At 39.9% G+C, this 20,196-nt stretch overlaps 1 protein-coding gene across 1 annotated transcript; it reads left to right on the top strand.

Annotated features, from left to right (window-relative positions):
• The first annotated feature begins 14,887 nt into the window (after window positions 1–14,887).
• Window positions 14,888–19,733, top strand: LOC115158576 (barH-like 2 homeobox protein). The gene is made up of 3 exons (XM_029707696.1): window positions 14,888–15,982; window positions 17,381–17,606; window positions 18,718–19,733. The coding sequence occupies exons 1-3, from the start codon at window positions 15,424–15,426 to the stop codon at window positions 19,028–19,030; spliced, it is 1,098 nt and encodes a 365-aa protein (XP_029563556.1). The 5' UTR covers window positions 14,888–15,423; the 3' UTR covers window positions 19,031–19,733.
• The last annotated feature ends 463 nt before the right edge of the window (window positions 19,734–20,196 follow it).

Here is a 20,196-nt window from a genome sequence, read left to right as displayed (position 1 = left end):
TACTGCAAGAGCTCTGATAGGTTGGAGGACATCCTCCGGAAGTCGTCATAATTACTGTGTAAGTCTATGGAAGGGGATGAGAACCATGAGCCTCCTCGATTTTTGTACCTACTGTAGAGGAGGATGGAAAATAGCTGTCCTCCAGCTAAACCATGGTGCTACCCTAGAGGGTGCTGTTGAGGTCACTGTAGACCTTCATTGTAAAACAATGTGTTTTAATCAGTTATTTGGTGGCATATTTATTAGTGTAGTTTTATCTAAAATGTCAATGTTATACAAATGTTATTTGTATGAAATTCACTGAGTAGGATGGTGTGTGTGTGTGTGTGTGTGTGTGTGTGTGTGTGTGTGTGTGTGTGTGTGTGTATGTGTGTATGTGTATATGTGTGTGTGTGTGTGTGTGTGTGTGTGTGTGTGTGTGTGTGTGTGTGTGTGTGTGTGTGTGTGTGTGTGTGTGTATGTGTGTGTGTGTGTGTGTATGTGTGTGTATGTGTGTGTGTGTGTGTGTGTGTGTGTTTGTGTGTTTGTGTTTAAGAAACTCACCTCTGTTCAGTAAACCACCATCCACCAACTTCCATTTCAATAACAGGAGTTGATGTTGAGGTAAGCAAGCACATTACACACAACATCCAGGAGCAACATTGATGGTCATTTTTGCATTTCCTACATACTAATTCATAGTCTGTATGGAGTGCAGCTGCAGGGCTGGTTACAACAGAGCTCTCTGGCCATGTCAAGTCCCTGTCAAGTCCCTAGGTCTGCGTCCCAAATGGCACCCTATACCCTAAATAGGGCTCTGGTTGAAGTAGTGCACTATGTAGGGAATAGGGTGCCATTTGGGACACACTCTATGGCTCTCCCGCTCTCCCTCCATGTTGCTGTTGTGTAGCATCACGCTGTAGGCTGGGTAAGGAAGGTGTTGACCTCTGGTGACCTGCAGCTTGGCTTCCATTGGAGAAGAGAACGTTGCTTCATCCTCACTGCGTCAGGGTCAAATAATTGGTAGTTTGTAGTTTCCTGCAGCTTCAGTCAGATGTCTGCTGGTGCACTGGAGATTATGGGGTGATAAAGGAGAATTCAGGTTTGAAGGAGGAAGCTGCAGTTTGAAGAATTTCATATGTGTTATGTGATGGTTTAAATACCACAGAAAAAATCGCAGTTTCGAAAAATTGGACTGTTATGTTTTCCTAATGTCACATCCTGACCAGTAATAGGGGTTATTTGTTATTGTAGTTTGGTCAGGACGTGGCAGGGGGTATTTGTTTTATGTGGTTCGGGGGTTATGTGTATGTAGAGGGGTGTTTTATTTATGTGTTCCGGGGTTTTGGTGTATGTTCTTGTTTTGGTATTCTAGGTTTTTCTAGTTTGTATATTTCTTTGTTGGTCTGTGTGGCTCTCGATCAGGAACAGCTGTACATCGTTGTTCCTGATTGAGAGTCATATGTAGGGAGCTTGTTTTCACCTGGTTGTTTGTGGGTAGTTGTATTTTGCACTGCTGTTTGTTTAGCCTGCAAACCTGTTAGCTGTCGTTCTGTTTCTTGTTTTTCCGTGTTCGCTATAATAAATATAATTATGAGCACGCAACCCGCTGCGCCTTGGTCTAATCTCTACGACAGTCGTGACACCTAATGTTTACCATTTTGTTATGCAGCCCAACATTTTTTGAAGTGCATGATGTAATGCCAAGGTTATCTTGTCTTATTCTTATTGTATATTTACAGTAGCCTACGTGTCCAATTGATTTAGTGAAATACAATCTGTTTGTACAACATGCCTTTACGTTCAGGATGGTGTCATGGCTCCGTCTTCCCGTCTTCTCCTGTAAGAAGAGAAAATAATCCTGTAGCAACAGGAAATGCGAATTATGAGGATTATAATTAATGGACATTTTTGTAGGAGTTGTTACATTTCAAAGTGGAAATTACAAACTTCAGAAGCCTTTTTAAACCTCAAATTTACACTACAAGTTTAACATTTTCTGCAATGCAGGAAAGTTCTCCAGCAATGAAGATCCTACATCTGTATGTGTCACTCTGACTGACACACTCTCTGACTGACACGCTTTCTGACAGGTGTGCTTAAAATTGTGAAAATTGTGCATGAGAATCTAATCAGTCTCAATCTTTAGCCCAGGGCAGTAGAATGCCAAAGACAGAAGTCAGTCTCAATCTCTAGCCCAGGGCAGTAGAATGCCAGAGACAGAATTCAGTCTCGATCTCTAGCCCAGGGCAATAGAACGCCAGAGACAGAAGTCAGTCTCAATCTCTAGCCCAGGGCAGTAGAATGCCAGAGACAGAAGTCAGTCTCGATCTCTAGCCCAGGGCAATAGAACGCCAGAGACAGAAGTCAGTCTCGATCTCTAGCCCAGGGCAATAGAACGCCAGAGACAGAAGTCAGTCTCGATCTCTAGCCCAGGGCAATAGAATGCCAGAGACAGAAGTCAGTCTCGATCGCTAGCCCAGGGCAATAGAACGCCAGAGACAGAAGTCAGTCTCGATCTCTAGCCCAGGGCAATAGAACGCCAGAGACAGAAGTCAGTCTCGATCTCTAGCCCAGGGCAATAGAACGCCAGAGACAGAAGTCAGTCTCAATCTCTATCCCAAGGCAGTGGAACGCCCTATTTAGTGCATTACTTTTGACGAGGGGGGCCAGGGACCATAGGGCTCTGGTCAAAAGTGGTGCACTCTATAGAGAAAAGGGTGCCATTTGAAAAAACTAAACATAAACCCCACCAACTGATACAGAAAAATTACACTGATAGTGAAGATAGAGAACAAAATATAACATGGGCTACTGTGCTGAGGTGTCAGGCAGCAGAGAGAAACCTCTGACAAACCAGGCAGTGTCTTAAGCGAGCATGCCCTTTGTTGTCGCGCTAAAGAGACAGACGGGCTGAGATCTGTTGTTATTCTCACTTTCCTCTGTCTTCAACCATTCACTCTTTCTTTCCCTCTTTTAGCCAGAGGGGATAAACCTGGCCTCCTTTACTCCTCCTTGGCCGACTTGCTTCTTCCCTTCTTCCTCTGGCCATTTGTTATCTCCTCTTTGTGTGCGTCCCAAATAGCACCCTATTCCCTACATAGTACGCTACTTTTGACCAAAACCCCATTGATTAGAGCCCAAAAGTAGTGCACTATAAAGGGAATAGGGTGCCATTTGGGAGTTGGACACAGGCTCTGTTGTGTTTGAAAAGGGCAAGGCGGCTGAGCAGTCTCTGGGTTGGCTGAGCAGTTTGCCCTACAGTGCCACGCCGTGCCACGGGCCATGTCCGCCTCAGCTGCTCCATCACCGAGGGAGTGGGCTAACGCCGTCTGACTGCACTTAGCTGTGTTTCTCTGAGACAGTCATATCATATCAGCCTGGACACTGGGACATCACAGATCACAGATCACATGCCCCTCACTACTTTAAGCAGTTTTGGATACATCCCAAATGGCACCCTATTCCTTATATTCCCTATTCCCCTATGGGTCCTTTTCAAAAATGTGTGCACTACATAAGGAGTAGGGTGTCATTTGGGACATAACCTTTGTTGCCATCTTACAACGTTTTTTTCTGTTATCGAGTGATGTTATGATTTGCTGCAGTATTTTCCATCAGCTCTGCTGCCACATTTGTGTCGGGTAACAGGGTCCTATTACAACTTATGGTCTCCCTCGATCTGGACAGTTTTTTCTTCTTTAGGCCTCCCCCTCCCCTCCTAGGTTTTGTCCATCCTCTTCTTCATCCTTATCCCTGAATTTGAATCTACCAGATAATAGGCTTTGACTTCTGGCTGCACGTTTATGGGTCTTTTCATGTTATCAGCTTAGCTCATAGCGTGGAGCGGCTGAACACAGAGTTCTAGTGACGGGCCAGCCAGTCAGCAAGGCCGGCCTGTCAGGCAGGAGCTCTCATACGCTAATGATTTCCCTTTAGTCTGTTTTCTGTCTCATTGGCCGTTTCCTTCAAAAACAAATTGCTCATTTAAATTCTCATGCCTGGGGCATTTTGGTCTTCAAATATTGTTGGAAAGTGAAAGGATTAGGCAAAATATGCTTTTTTAAAATGTTAATATATTTTCTGGTTCACTTTCTCCTCTGAGGCCAATTAGGGAGTTTCTGCTGGCTGTATTAATGTCAAACTGACATCCCCCTGCTATAATTACACAGAGCTTGAAACCTAACTTTCACTGGCGGGAGATGAGGAGCACACCTTGCAGTGACACACATTCTCTCTGCCAGCTTTTGATCATTTAATCATTGCTTGCTTTCTTTCCCTCTTTTCTCTTTTCTCCCCCTACTTCCTTCTACTCGCTGGATGATTTCACCTTTATTCTCTCTCTCTCTCTGTGTTGCAAAATGCATGTTATTTCATTATTCACAGTTGTGTTTTGCCTGGGCTTATTAGTGACATCATCTCTCCACTTTGCTTCTGCCTGGTGAGGAGGAACCGATGGTCCCTTCAGGTGCAGATACCATATGTACATTGTTTACTTACTTTATTCACAATTTACATTGTGTTGTTTGTGTTTTCCCCTTGTTTTTACAACAGCAGCCAGCATGGAGTGAGCGTGCTGTCAGTGAGTTGAGGGATGGGTAACGTGTGGCGCCATGACCTGCAGATCCTCCCTCATTGTGCTGGCATTGTGTGTCAGGAGAAGGGAGACTTGTAATGATGGTTAACACTTCTTTCACATGAATATGAATGCTCCCACAATGCACCCCTGTACAGCTACAGGATGTCAGCCCCATTAGTGATGTGTTGGTGCTCTATCCTCTCCTCTTTCCATCCCTGCCAGTTGCCATGGCTCCTCATACACAGCCAAATACGCATTGAATCAAATGTAGACATATCTATCCAGATTGGTGACTTCATTAAGGAGTTAGGGCCATCTTAGTCAAACAAGGTATAAATGCACTAACTACCACTGAGAATTATGGGATTCTGCTATTAGACATTAATTGGACAACTGGACTCGGCTAATAAAGAAGAAGAAGCTATGTTAAGTTATATTCATTTTTTAATGTCTGTTTTAATTTAGACAGTTTTTGAGCAGACGTCAGTTAGTCCAATATTTGTTTTTATTTTGTCATTTATTTTGAATATATAAGTACATAAAGACTATGGCTGGAATTCACTCGCACTCACCACAGCAATCTTTAAGCAGTATCATTAATTTCTGCATTAAATATTTACTTGAACAGCTTAAACAGCATTGCTATGGTTATAAAGTAATTTGTTATTAGTTTATTTACAAGTAATTACACATTACTGTAATTTATAAGTACATATAAATCAATGATGTAGAGCCCTCAAATTCAACTCTGGACCTCAAAACCTTTTCTAATGCATGTTTTCATTGTTCCAATCTCATCAGGGTCCAGGACACCAGGTAGGGGCAATTAATTATCAGGTAGAACAGAAACCCAGCAGGCTCCGAACCTCGTAGGGTAAGAGTTGAATTCCCCTGATGTAGAGAATAATTGTGAAGGCATCACAACACACTGAGAGCAGCTTAAAAGATTGAACATCCCATCAGCAAAGCTGTTATTACCATTAGAATACATTTTACTGTGCAGAACACGTAACAGCTACGCTTTCTATTAGACTAAAGTATGGTCCGAATATACAGTACCAGTCAAACTTTTGGACACACCTACGCATTCCTGGGTTTTTCTTTATTTTTTTTATATTTTCTACATTGTAGAATAACAGTGAAGACATCAAAACTATGAAATAACACATATGGAATCATGTAGTAACCAAAAAAGTGTTAAACAAATCAAAATATATTTTATATTTGAGATTCTTCAAAGTTGCCACCCTTTGCCTTGATGACAGCTTTGCACACTCTTGGCATTCTCTCAACCAGTGGGATCAAATTCGACAACATCCGGTGAAATCGGAGCGCGCCAAATTCAAAATACAAGATCGGAATATTAAACATTCATGAATATAGAAGTGTCATACATGATTCTTTAGCTTAGGATCTTGGTAATCAAACTGCATTGTCAGATTTCAAAAAGGCTTTACGGCGAAAGCATAGGATTTGATTGTCTGAGGACAGCGCCTCACATTAGCATATTTTCCAAACCAGCACAGGGGTCACGAAATAACAAATAGCGATAAAATAAATCACTTACTTTTGAAGATCTTCCTGTTTGCAATCCCAAGGGTCACAGCTACACAATGAATGGTCGTTTTGTTCGATAAAGTCCTTCTTTATATCTGAGATAAAGTCCTTCTTTATATCCATTTAGTTGGTGCCATTGAATTCAATAATCCAGTCCTTCAACATGCATGCAAAGGATTCCAAAAAGTTATCAGCAAAGCTCGTCCAAACAAGTCAAACGATCTTTTTTATTAATCCTCAGGTTGTCTAATATCTAAATAAACAATAATATTTCAGACGGAGATTACTATGTTCAATAGCAAAGGAAAAGAACAAAGAGCACTCCCACGTTCACGCGCGTAAAAGACTACATTTTCCCTGGCGCTCAACTTGGAAAGACTACAAATACTTCTTATTTTTTTTAAAAACAAGCCTAAAACCTTACATAAAGACAGTTGACATCTACTGGAAGCCATAGGAACTGCAATCTCGGAGGCGGAAATGAGATCTTTCATTGGAAGTCATTCGGAGCTCAAATAAAAAAAAATCCAGGTCAATTTTCCTCGAGTTTTCACCTGCTATATCAGTTCTGTTATACTCACAGACATTATTTTAACAGTTTTAGAAACGTCAGAGTGTGTTCCATCCAATTCTACCAAATATATCCATATCCTAGCTTCTGGGCCTGAGTAACAGGCTGTTTACTTTGGGCACATCAGACAGGTGGAAATTCAGGAAACTAGCCTTACTCACAGAGAGGTTAACCTTGATTTAACTAGGCAAGTCAGTTAAGAACAAATTCTTATTTACAATGACAGCCTAGGAACAGTGGGTTAACTGCATTGTTCAGGGGCAGAATGACAGATTTTTAACTTGTCAGCTTGGGGATTCAATCTAGCAACCTTTTGGTTACTGGCCCAATGCTCTAACCACTAGGCTACCTGCCGCACCGCTAATTGAATGCATTTCAATTAACAAGTGTGCCTTGTTAAACGTTATTTTATGGATTTTTTTCCCTTCTTAATGCGTTTGAGACAATCAGTTGTGTTGTGACAAGGTAGAGATGATATACAGAAGATAGCCCTATTTGGTAAAAGACCAAATCCATATTATGGCAAGAACAGCTCAAATAAACAAAGAGAAACAACAGTCCATCATTACTTTAAGACATGAATGTCAGTCAATCCGGAAATTTCAAGAACTTTGAAAGTTTCTTCAAGTGCAGTCGCAAAAACCATCAAGCACTATGATGAAACTGGCTCACATGAGGACCGCCACAGGAAAGGAAGACCCAGAGTTATCTCTGCTGCAGAGGATAAGTTCATTAGAGTTACCAGCCTCAGAAATAGGCAATTAACTCCACCTCAGATTGAAGCCCAAATAAATGCTTCACAGAGTTCAAGTAACAGATACATCTCAACATCAACTGTTCAGAGGAGACTGCGTGAATCAGGCCTTCATGGTCAAATTGCTGCAAAGAAACCACTACTAAAGGACACCAATAAGTAGAAGAGACTTGCTTGTGCCAAGAAACACAAGCAATGGACATTAGACCGGTGGAAATCTGTCCTTTGGTCTGATGAGTCCAAATTTGAGATATTTGGTTTCAACCGCCATGTCTTTGTGAGAAGCAGAGTAGGTGAACGGATGATATCTGCATGTGTGGTTCCCACCAGGAAGCATGGAGTAAGAGGTGTGATGGTGTGGGGGTGCTTTGCTGGTGACACTGTCTGCGATTTATTTAGAATTCAAGGCACACTTCACCAGCATGGCTACCACAGCATTCTGCAGCGGTACGCTATTCCATCTGGTTTGTGCTTAGTGGGACTGTCATTTGTTTTTCAACAGGACAATAACCCAAAACACATCTCAAAGCTGTGCACTGCATCAGATGACCTGGCCTCCACAATCACCCGACCTCATTCCAAGTGAGATGGTTTGGGATGAGTTGGACCGCAGAGTGAAGGAAAAGCAGCCATCAATTGCTCAGCATATGTGGGAACTCCTTCAAGACTGTTGGAAAAGCATTCCTCATGAAGCTGGTTGAGAGAATGCCAAGCATGTGCAAAGCTGTCATCAAGGCAAAGAATGGCTACTTTGAAGAATCTAAAATGAAAAATATATTCTGATTTGTTTAACACTTTTTTGGTTAATACATGATTCCATATGTGTTATTTTATAGTTTTGATGTCTTCACTATTATTCTACAATGTAGAAAATAGTAAAAATAAAGAAAAACCCTTGAATGAGTAGGTACGTCTAAACTTTTGACTGGTACTGTAATTTGTCTCGGTAACATGTAGCCTATTCTTTGTTGTCGTTATAGGACATATATACGATTACCTATAGGACTACTTGGTGAGAAAATTCTATCATGTCTAAGCACTAGCATCCAGGTTGAATGTCTCAACTGGTTTTGAAAAAGCAGATTTCTGCTATCGGTGTCTGTCTTTATTTAGTCTGTATGACAGCAGTTGAGACAAATCTCTGGTAAACTAGACAATCTTTCTGTCAAGCTCTAACGCCAATCTAGATAATAACCCACAGGGAACATTTTTAAATTTGACTAAACCTGTGTTGGACAATATCAAGCTGCTATTTGTTGGCTTAGGTGAAAAAAATCACCTGCTTTGACAAAGTGTGCATGTGGCCCTCCAGCAATTCTTAATCTCCTCAACCCACACCACCTCCTCCTTGTCCTTCGCTCCTCCTCCTCTGTCATACTTGCCTCTCTCCTCTCGTTTGCGTTGTTGGATCATATTGCTTGGACTTCAGGTAATAGGAAATGGCACTGACCCCTTCTGATCCCCACGATTACCTTTGTGAAGCGTAAACGTGCTATGGAATCACACATCAGGAGGCGTGCAGTAATTATTTTGCGATGCCATCAGCATGGATCAATCACGCGGGGAGGCCGGTAGTGGGATGGCGCTCGCAGCCATGGCCGGGGCCAGCCGAGGCCCTCTCTGACTGACAGCTTACGTAATTAAGTGATTGTATAGACCCCTCCGACTGTTCTAACAACCTTGTCAGGCGGCAGGCCCAGGCTGCTGTGGCTGTGGAAATGATGCAGGACAGAATGGAGGGACGGAGGCTAAACTCACTCAAATCAATGTGCCCTCCACTGCTTGAGCATCTCTGACCATTGAACATCTTGTACCTCAAGACTGGATGGATGAGGAAAACTAACCAAGAGGAAAAGGGTAAGAACATGGCCCACATGTATTTTGATGAGAGGGACAGTGACGGTGTCCGAAACAAAAAGTGTCAAGGCAAAACTGTTGGAGCACACACGCACGCGCACACACAAGTAATCCACAAACACACACACTCAGGAGGCACAGAGCTTTAACATTTTATTTTGGAATCAGATTTAAAATGTGCATGATGTCTGTTTCATACATGAGCCTAGGTACAGTACAGTATCTCTTCCCTGTCTTCTAATCTCTGTTCCATGTGTGCCTTAGATTAATACTGGGCCGCTCTTCAAATTAAACTTGAATGCCACATGTTTTATTACACAGTACATTCAGGCAGAGAAAAGACTAGTAGGCCACAGCATGAAGAAACATATAATATTGGGATTTGGAAAGAACCCATTGTAAATGTCACATTGCACTGAAAGCTCAATACCTTTAATACCATAGCTCCTAAGATAGGATTTCATGTTGAATTTTGAAGCACATAACAATTTCATGTTAGCTTTTTCCAGCCTGCTCAAATGGAGGATGTACTACATATTTTATAAAAAGACAGGTAATTTGTCTATAGTGTGGTTACCGTGATAATCTGCTCACTAATAATACTTGTATAAATTAGTAATTGGTGTGTGGATGTCTGCCAAGCCAAAAGCTAGCTCAGCTCACGGTCACACAATACCCACAGATCCACATTAGACAGTGTTCCTTCCAATCGACTGTAAAGCCCACAAACAAGTTCATGTTTTAATGAGCATCAGGGGTCAAAACATTAATGAGGAAATAAAAAGGCTGTAAAAGTCTTTAGAGATTTATTGACCAACCCTTGACCTTTCCCCTCCTGTTGGTAATTGGCCCATCTGAAAATAATGTCTCTGACATCTAGTCAATGTCACAACAACACTAATCACACAACTGTCACATCCTCCCCTGCTTCATGTCAAGATGATGTCATCAGTTGGCACTGAGAGATTGTTTTAAAAAGTAAACACTCATTAAATAATCAAGTTGTGCTGGAAATGTAATCTATTTCAACTGTCATCAAGTAGTAGTAGAGTGCCACTTACTTTATGCCACTTAACTATTACAAGTATTATTAATCACTTCTAACACTAATTAACCCTACACTACTTCAAACTACTTCTAATTACTGTAAGAATACAGTAGCACTCACTGGTGGTAGCAATTAAATTGTTATTTTCCATAATACTATCACACCCACACCCAAACATGTATCATCATCAAGCTATCAGGTCTCCTGTAAATCTAATCGACAGATGTATCTTTGAGGTCTCAAGCTGTCCACTGCCAGTTGCTTTATGATTATAGTATTGTGTCCAAGGGACACACTTGTGTTACATATATAATATGTAGAATACCTGTTAGGAGTGTGTTGTGCCTACTCCAGCTACATCTTCAGGTTTGGAGAGCTATTTGAATATGATGTTAGTACTTGTGTTTTTATTTTTATAGAACTTTTAATATATTATCACAATATCCATGTTTATTTCAAAACATTATTTTCACAGTCTCTTTACACTCCAAATAAAAATGCAAGAGGACATATACATGAACTTATGTGTGTGCTGCTGAAAATCAAAACATTATAGGAAATCCTTTAACCTGGCAACAGAAAATGGGTGTTAAACTTGAATCAGTATAAAATGTCTCTCTGATGATGGACTAACTGAAGGATTGTAAGACAGGGTTGATCCATTTGACTTGTCATTTTGGGAGACTACAATTCAATTAAATGTATATGTATTAACTTAATTAATTGATACAGTCCCATAGGTATCATTCACTAGTTGAGTTTCAGTTTAAATCAAATATGTGGGCTAAAGGTGGAAGAGTCAATTTGGTGAGTGGGCCTATTTGGTATCTAAATGTTGAGCTAATTTCTGCTGGAGCGATTGAAGCTGTTTATTAAAAATAAAATCTGTTTTACTTTTCTAATTCAGTGGCCTATACTCTAACATAATGCAGATGGTTAAAGACATCATTTGTAATTTGTCCCTGCATGTAAAGTGTGATATTGGTGACTGGACATTGATCAACTGGAAGTGAGTTAATAGAAAAGATACATTATGTAGCCTATCATCATACACACACCTAATGTATACTGTCATGTGAATTGTTAAAGGTACAATATGTAATTTCAACAGTCTGACCCTGCCACTTCATTTGGGAAAGGGAAGGGAAAGAAGGATACCTAGTCAGTTGTACAACTGAATGCTTTCAACTGAAATGTGTCCAACCCCTCTGAATCAGACTGGCTTTGGTAAAGGCTACTGAGGGGACTGTGGAAATGTAAGCCCTCTAAACAAATTATAACAAAAACATTGTGGGCTAAGATAATACAGTTATATGAAGGTTGTACTCAAATTACACCTTTTCCTAAAATCTAAGGGTAATGTGGCTATAATTGAAATGACAATTGGACAGGAGGAAATCTTACAGATTGTCAACACACACACATTTTTGTAGATCGTTTGTTTGAGCTTGAAGCAATATTCACAACATAGCTAGCTAGTCTACTGTAAATGTCAAACTTATTCCTATAACCGACATTATGAAAGTATGCAATCAAAATGTTTGCTTTAGTTAGTTGGCCTGGCTTTGGTTGGCCTTATGTGCCTGCATTGATTGACCGCCTAATGTGTCTTGCCTCTGTATAAAGGCTACAACTGGCCAAAGCAAAGGTCGACCGATCGGCAGTGGACTGGAGTGACAGCTTCGACGAAAAACAGCGAGATAATCAATACGGTGCAAACTACTATTTCACTGTCCGATGATCGACCATCAGTCGCGGCTAATAAGATGATTCCTTAACTGGAAGTATTCAATTTGTTCCTGCTGCGCCCTTAAACCTAATAAAGCGATTGATTGTTGCTCAAATAGCCGTTTCAATTAGTTGGCTGTTAATGAACATGCAATGTCCGCTTTAACAGACTGTCACCATCGCTTTGATCGTCTGTAGTGATTTGTACTTTAGAGAGAGAAAGGTAAATATAAAAATAAATTGCGTATAGATTGTTCCCTCTCCCACATTGTGGTGGACTTAGACGTTGTAAACCAGCGAACTATGTGTTCTGGCATATCATTCCTATTCTAATCTTGTGTTTGACATAATGTTATCTATTTTGGACTTACCTATAAACTAAAATCAAGGTAACTTAAACATGAGCTAAGCTAATATAAATGTTCTTGTTTATTTTATCACCTGTAGCCTAAATGTACGCTAGATAGATAGACCTGTGTCCATCATTCTTCATAAAAGTTTGTACTACCACGGTTTAAAACAATGTTATATTGTTTTTAAAATCGATAAATCACAACAGAAGTTTCGTTAATGATCACATTTTATTCACAATTTTATGAACTTCAAATTCACCTGACATATAGCTTTATTGTGCATAATAATCTAGTAGGATATCTTTGTCGCCGCCTTGTGTGGAGAATTCGTCTGATCAAGCCTGAGCTGTCTGTTGTGCACCAAAGGAGCGCATTCCAAAAGAGCCCCTCTCAAGGAATCACTTTTGATATTCTGTTTAATAAAAATTGGTGTAAATATTACATTTTACTTTCCACATCTTTCCATTTTATTTGATACATCTCGTAAATTTGTCATTGTATATTATTGTTAATTCCACCTATGCAATATGTCAATTATTTTAATGGTGTCTTGGAAAAATATATGCAACATCTATAAAAGGTATATAATATAGGCTGTAATTATAGGCTGTTCAACCACAGATCATCATCGCATGTCTATGATTATATGAATGAATAGCCAGCAACAAAATATAATATACTGAATACAGCAATAGAAAATATGTAGCCTATATGGGACTTGGATTGGATAGAAATAGCTACAAATATTGACAATGTTAATAAGAGCTTAGTTTCCAAAGATGTCCATTTTGTCGATATCCTGTCTGTGTCGGTGAACAACGTTAGCTGATTTCCATCGAACACCGTCTTTGCCATTATCGATAATATTCATAAGCCGAGAAATTCATCAATTCCCTCAAAGTTTAAGCCGTTTCAGGATGAAATGAATAAATGTATGATATTAATTGGCCTAATTAATTAAGAAAGACATTCATTGATTTTAAGCAATCATTAATATTTGTAACAGTGTACTATTTACAACTTAAGTGCAATACGTGCTCGATGGTTTTTAAATTAGACCTATAAACTCTCACAATAAACCACCTTCTAGCTTCGAATGAAATAACAAAGTTATAATCATATGTTGGTTTAAAATGTCTATACCCAAATAATCATAATAAAATACAATTAACAAATAACAACGAGTAAAATCAATGATAATTCAATGTTCTCAGTTGAATTGAATTTGAAGTCAGACAACAGATATCAAAGCACTACCAACCTAGGATGACTAGTCCCACGCCAGTGTGTCAGTGGAACCCGACCCGAAGACCAAATCTCAGCATGATCCGTTGCAGAATAGTGTTTCTAACAGGTCTGGTACCGCCGCCGCCAGCTCGGGAAAACACCATCATCACACTACAAACCTGCTGTAGTGAGAGAGAAAGAGAAAGGGAGAGTGAGGAGAGAGAATCTGCAGGGAAAAAACGCCAATGTTGATATCTGCTCCTCAGACCCAGGTGTAGCGTGTGTCGCACAATCAGGAAAAATACCAAAACACGAATTTCAAGAATCTTTTAGAGCACCAATAAACCGCATAGAATAGAATAGAAATGTATAGGGCCTGTACCCACAGCATGCCATTCTGTCAAAGAAAACTCATTCCAGAAAGCAATATAACGTTACCATCTGTCCTTCAATTCCACATCAGAAAGTAGTAAAATTATAATACTTTTGATCCTTCATTAGTGCCTCATAATTACTGTACTAATTAGAGTGGAGAGCTGTGTGCTGTCATGACAGTTACCACTCCTCCCATTTAACAAGACATATAACGCGAAATCTCATCACTCCTGTCTCCGTTCACATCCCTGCAATGTATTACCACTGGTACGATCCATACATGATAGGCTAGACATGGTTTTGGATTATAGAAAACCTAGTAATACAATACACAATTGATAAAATATGATTAAACTTAATAAGGAAAATAGGCTAAACCAAAATGTGGTTTGGCAAATGCACAATATTCACCCCACAATTTCCCTAAACTACGCAACTCTTAAAAAAGTCTAACCCCAAAAAATACACCCATAGATGATTCTATGTAACGGAGATAAACCATTGACATATTAGACACGTCATGCATGTTACAATTTAGCAGAAACATATTGTAATGCTATTTCGAAAGGGTTGAAGCCATTATTGCAGTTAGAAAGTGTAAGATAAAAGCAAATCAACACGTGCATAAAACAAACACTGTATAAAAACAGACTGATGCAAGTGAATTTCCAGTGCTGCGTTTTAGTTTCTTCCTATTTAACACTCCTTTAAAACACAACAATTTCGGTTGTTAATTTCCTGCTTACATGAAGAAGGCTTATGTCAAGGCATAGTCCTATAGGCTACGCATGGCTCAAACGAGCATCAAGAATTCAATGGCTGGCTCGAGATTGTCAAGATGAAGAAACAACTCCCTGATTGGTGAGGTGCGGGGCCCGTCACACTGTAACCAATGACAGGAGAGGAAGAGAGAAACGCGGAGAGTGTTATGATAAGGAGAAAATATTAGTTCCCCTCGCCGTGGGCCGTGACGTCAGTATAGGAAGTCAATGTAGAGCAACACTAGAACGATTACAAGCAAAGGGGGAGCGTGATGTCCAGGAGTTATCCCTCCGAATCTCCACACCTCAACTTAGAGAGAAAGTTCAATAGCCATAACAAAAGGACGTGGAATACACAGACAGACCCACTGCTCATTTACAATCGAATGTAACAACATCTTCTTGGACCGTATTTTTTTTCTTACCGTTTCATAGAAATATAAAACGTGGATTTCGGTTTTGTTTATTTTCCCGACCATTTCAACTCTTAAATTCGTTTGACTTTTAGGTGTACATGTGCCTCGGTTTGTGTTCCATTATAATTTTCATCGGTTTTGAATAAAATGGAGCAAACAAACGGCGTCCTAATGTTGTTATGAAGACTTAAATCACCATCACTTTTGCTTTTCTTACTATGGAATCCTCCAGCGGCTCTAACTTTGGAATAGACACTATTTTATCCAACCCTACTAATTCTGTTAACCCTGCGCTAATGAACGGAGATTTCCGCCTCGGTGACAGCAGGACAGCGGATTTCAGCCGGAGCCAGGTCACCCCGTCCCCGTCATGTTCGGATATAGATACGGTGGGAACGGCCCCCTCTTCCCCAATCTCCGTCACCATGGAGCACGCCGAGCCGCATCTGCTCCAAGACAGCTTACCGCACCACCACCACCACCACCACCACCTGCAGCCAGGGAGTTTGCAGCTATCGCCCCAGCCACAGCAGCTAGGGGCTGGAGCCGGTTGTGCCCCCAGGACTGCCACCTCTTCGTTTTTAATCAAAGACATTTTAGGCGACAGTAAACCTCTAGCAGCGTGCGCACCTTACAGCACCAGCGTACCGTCACCCCATCACATCCCCAAACCAGAGAGTGCCAGGGACAGTGGGGACGGCTTCAGGGCCAAGTCGGAACAAGATGAAAACAGGAGCAAGTTGGACAAAAGAGAGGATATGGAAATGAAATGCAACGGTAAGTGAATATTTAGGATACATTTATATGGAAATATGTTTTTATGGTATAGTTATTGTATGGAGTAAGTGAGGTTTTAGTGTACACAAAACCTTTTTTTCATTGGGTAGGCTGTCATAGTATAAGCTAATGGCGTGTAGCATACATCCAAAGCATATTTGTGTTGAATTTTCTGTCCTTAAAAAAAGTTGATAGCAGCCTGTAGAAATATTTTTCTGGAAGATAACCATCAAATTGAATTGGCCAACTGCGCCAATAATAGTCTAACAACAATAATGACAACAGTAAGAATAAGACTACGGACATCTTAAATTCAAATGAACAGTGCAGGCTAGTTGGTTATATGTTGGTAGTAGCCTATAGTTATTTGTAAACTAATACATATCTATTGTACAGTATAACTGCCTTGAATGTAGACCACGTTGAAAACTAATTCCAGAAAGGAATATAACGCTATCATCTGTCCTTCAATTCCACATCAGAAAGTAGTATAATTATAATACTTTTGAATTTTCTGTCCTTAAAAAAAGTTGATAGCAGCCTATAAAATATTTTTCTGGAAGATAACCATCAAATTGAATTGGCCAACTGCGCAAATAATAGTCTAACAACAATAATGACAACAGTAAGAATAAGACTACGGACATCTTAAATTCAAATGAACAGTGCAGGCTAGTTGGTTATATGTTGGTAGTAGCCTATAGTTATTTGTAAACTAATACATATCTATTGTACAATATAACTACCTTGAATGTAGATCATGTTGTGTATTTATTTGACATTTTTACGATATTTATCAAAGGCTGTCTTATTAGACAATGATATTTAAAAGTTGATTTTCATTTGCCCTTTTTTATTTAGCATAACAGAACCGAAAACAGATGTAAGGCTGGCTAGATATGTTCCCCGTGCGCAAAACTCCCTAGTGGGTCAATTAGAGAGATTATTGTTCTTCCTAGAGGGGATCACAAGTGGGTCAGAAACTGCTACAAATATAGATGGATTGACACATCGATTTCCCAGTTTTACTGCTAAAAACCTAAGTTGACAAATACAGTCCGAATTTCTTATAGGCTGTTGATTTTTTCCCTAGCTGTCTGACAGGTGCAGTCAGTGACTGCAGTGCTTCAGTTTCAACTGGACTGCTCATCTTTATGAAATAATAGGCTATTGTAAGAGGTTAAAAGTTTAAAACCAACTGTTTAATTTGATTGGTTTATATTTGTCCTTTTTAGAATACGTAGGCCTATTTGACCTTATTTTGGCTCAGGACTAACAGACAATGTATTTGTTGCTAATTTATTTTTCATTGAGCCATTGAACCATTAAGGCTTTAATTATTTAAAAACTGAAATGATTGCCCACTAATGAAAATGTTCTATAATTTTTCCCATTCAGGAACAAAAGAAGAGAATGAACGGGAAATTTCAAGTAGCAGAGATAGTCCTCAATCACGGTCAAAAAAACCTCGCAAAGCACGGACGGCCTTTTCAGACCACCAACTCAACCAGTTAGAGCGAAGCTTCGAGCGCCAAAAATACCTCAGCGTGCAGGATCGCATGGACCTCGCGGCAGCACTCAACCTGACCGACACACAGGTGAAAACCTGGTACCAAAACCGACGGTATGTCACACCTATTTCAAAGCATCATTATCTTCATTTTATTTTTATTTTATTTTATTTGTATAATTTCTATTATTATTAGGCTATTATTATTAGCCTATTTTTTGTTAGGGCTATTTGATGGTTTTTGTTGGTGGTGACGTTGGTATTATTATTTACATTAATATAATACTATTATAACATTGTAATAATGGTAGTAAGCCTATGCAATTTCAGACCATAATAACACGATTTAAGGTGGATGCATGTGTTGTTTAGTTAATTTCGTTCCTAATTAATAGTGCAGTTTAGTGTATTTTTTTATATTTCAAGTGTACTGCCTTTTCATGCAGACCCATAACGTGCATGGATTTAAGTTAATTAGGCCTCTGAACAGATAGAATAGAATAAGTTAAGAACAGATCAAGGGGAATAATTAAACAGGCCTAATGAAAATGGTTGTCATGGAACAGACAAGGATACGTATTTACAAGATGAACCCACACAGTTTTATTCCATGGTATTGGTTATTGAAATACACGTCACTCTGGGACTATTAAAGTCTGTCTGAACAACACATGATGTTGGCAATGCACAATTTGCCTCTCTGGCGTCATTGTTAAGATTTCCCCAATATGTCAGCCAAGATTAGTGTTAGCAGCCCCCACCTAGTAATACAAAGACAACCCAATATAATGACGAAATATGTTATGACTGCAATCATTTTTTCGATCCTGCAGTTATCTTTCTCGTTGAATGCAGCAGCCTATAGTACAATAACACATACGTTTTTATAAATGATTTAGGTGTAATATAAAATCTTCAAGTAAATCTGCCAATGTTCACAGCATACTTGGTTAGTTTATACAGAGGCCTAACGAGAAGGATCAATGAGCGAGTAATGACCTGAAATGAATCTATGATCTTGTCAACCAAATATAGGCATTGCACTATACACTTGAAATACATTTTCTGGATGTAGCTACAGGTCCTTTGCCTGGGCTAATTAAAGGCATAACCACCGATTCATGCTACAAATAATTAGGCCTCACCAATTAAGGGTCCGTTTGGGGAATTCTCCGAGCCTGAACCGGTTTAATAATTGATTTGTTGTATTTTGATCTGATTTCAGGACGAAGTGGAAAAGACAGACAGCGGTCGGATTAGAGCTACTGGCTGAAGCCGGAAATTATTCCGCCTTACAAAGAATGTTCCCGTCGCCCTATTTCTACCACCCGAGCTTGTTGGGTACCATGGACAGCACGACAGCAGCCGCCGCAGCCGCAGCAATGTACAGTAGTATGTACCGGACTCCGCAGCAACCACATCCCGGTCTCCAGAGACCCCTTGTCCCGAGAGTACTCATCCATGGCCTTGGGCCGGGGGGCCAACCGGCATTGAACCCGCTGGGTAACCCCATGCCCGGCACGCAGCATCAGCGGTAGAAACTAGAACAAGACGATTCTATCAGAAAAACTGCTTTAACCACATGTGATGTGAGTAACTGCGCTGAACGATGAACAATACATTTGAAAAGGACAATATATGAAAGACAATTTTACAGAAACAGAAGGAGGTAATATTTAATGACTGAGAGACAGTTCTGACGTAACCACGAACTGTCTGCAGCATCGAGTCGAGGCCATGACAGAAAATGGACTGTTCATATGTATGATTGTTTGTTTGTTTGTTTTTTGTACAAATTCACTTATACTAGCAAATAAACTTATAAAGTTTATTAGATGGAGAAAAGGGTTGAATAAAGACGGAATGATACTAAAATGAATATTCTTGGATACTTCTATTGGGTCAGACGTCCGGGGCTGCCAGTCTGAACTTGGAACTGCATTGCCATCCAAACATTCAAAACCTCATGTGGCATTAAAATGTCTGCAGGCTAAAAGCGTATGGTGTTAATTAATATGAGATAGGCCTACAAAGACAAATAATATGTTTATATTTTGATAACGTGCAGTCAATTAGGTTATCAAGGAGCCCAAACGATAACTCCTAAATGATCATTACCTATGTAGCCCAAATGATAACGATAATATTCGTTTTTATTTTACATAATGAACATACATCAACTTTTTAGGGATTTCGTTTTTTATCTGAAGCCTAAACTCCATCTCGAATCCCTGGATTTAAAGTGTTACCTATTATTTCCTAACCATATATTTCCTATGGATTAAAAGTCACTTACAGATTCAAAGTTATGAGTACATTTTATTTAATCGAACATGAGGCTATATGGGACTTTCTTTAGGCTACTTTTCAGTTTATCTTGTGACCGCATTCATTTCGCGAGAACTGTACCCTTGTGGCCTAAATGCAAATGCAGCAGGCAGCTATCTCTCCCTCTCTCTATGGCGGTGAGAATGAATGGTTTGATTAGCTGTGATGCTGGGTTGCTGAGGTGGGAACCGGGAAGGTGGTCCTCGCGCAGCAGCTGTTCTATGGGAGCACAACGCTCGAGACAAGCGCTCCGGACAGACAGCAAGCGGGAGGGTTCTCAGCGTGAGCGATCAAAAAATCCACCAACACCAAAACCATTCTTTTTTTTAAAACAACACATTGCTGCACATTATCCGTTGTTCATGGTCCTTATTTT

This window comes from Salmo trutta, chromosome 22 (assembly GCF_901001165.1).
Source record: "Salmo trutta chromosome 22, fSalTru1.1, whole genome shotgun sequence".
Lineage (NCBI taxonomy): Eukaryota > Metazoa > Chordata > Actinopteri > Salmoniformes > Salmonidae > Salmo > Salmo trutta.
Note: the sequence above shows the minus strand (reverse complement) of the source record. Positions and strands in the feature narration are given on the sequence as shown.

Excerpts from the sequence above, each read along its gene's own strand:
- LOC115158576 (XM_029707696.1), top strand. The coding sequence starts at position 15,424 with ATGGAATCCTCCAGCGGCTCTAACTTTGGAATAGACACTATTTTATCC. Across the intron at positions 15,983-17,380 it reads TATGGAAATGAAATGCAACG|GAACAAAAGAAGAGAATGAA; the intron begins GTAAGTGAATAT and ends TTTCCCATTCAG. Across the intron at positions 17,607-18,717 it reads ACCTGGTACCAAAACCGACG|GACGAAGTGGAAAAGACAGA; the intron begins GTATGTCACACC and ends ATCTGATTTCAG.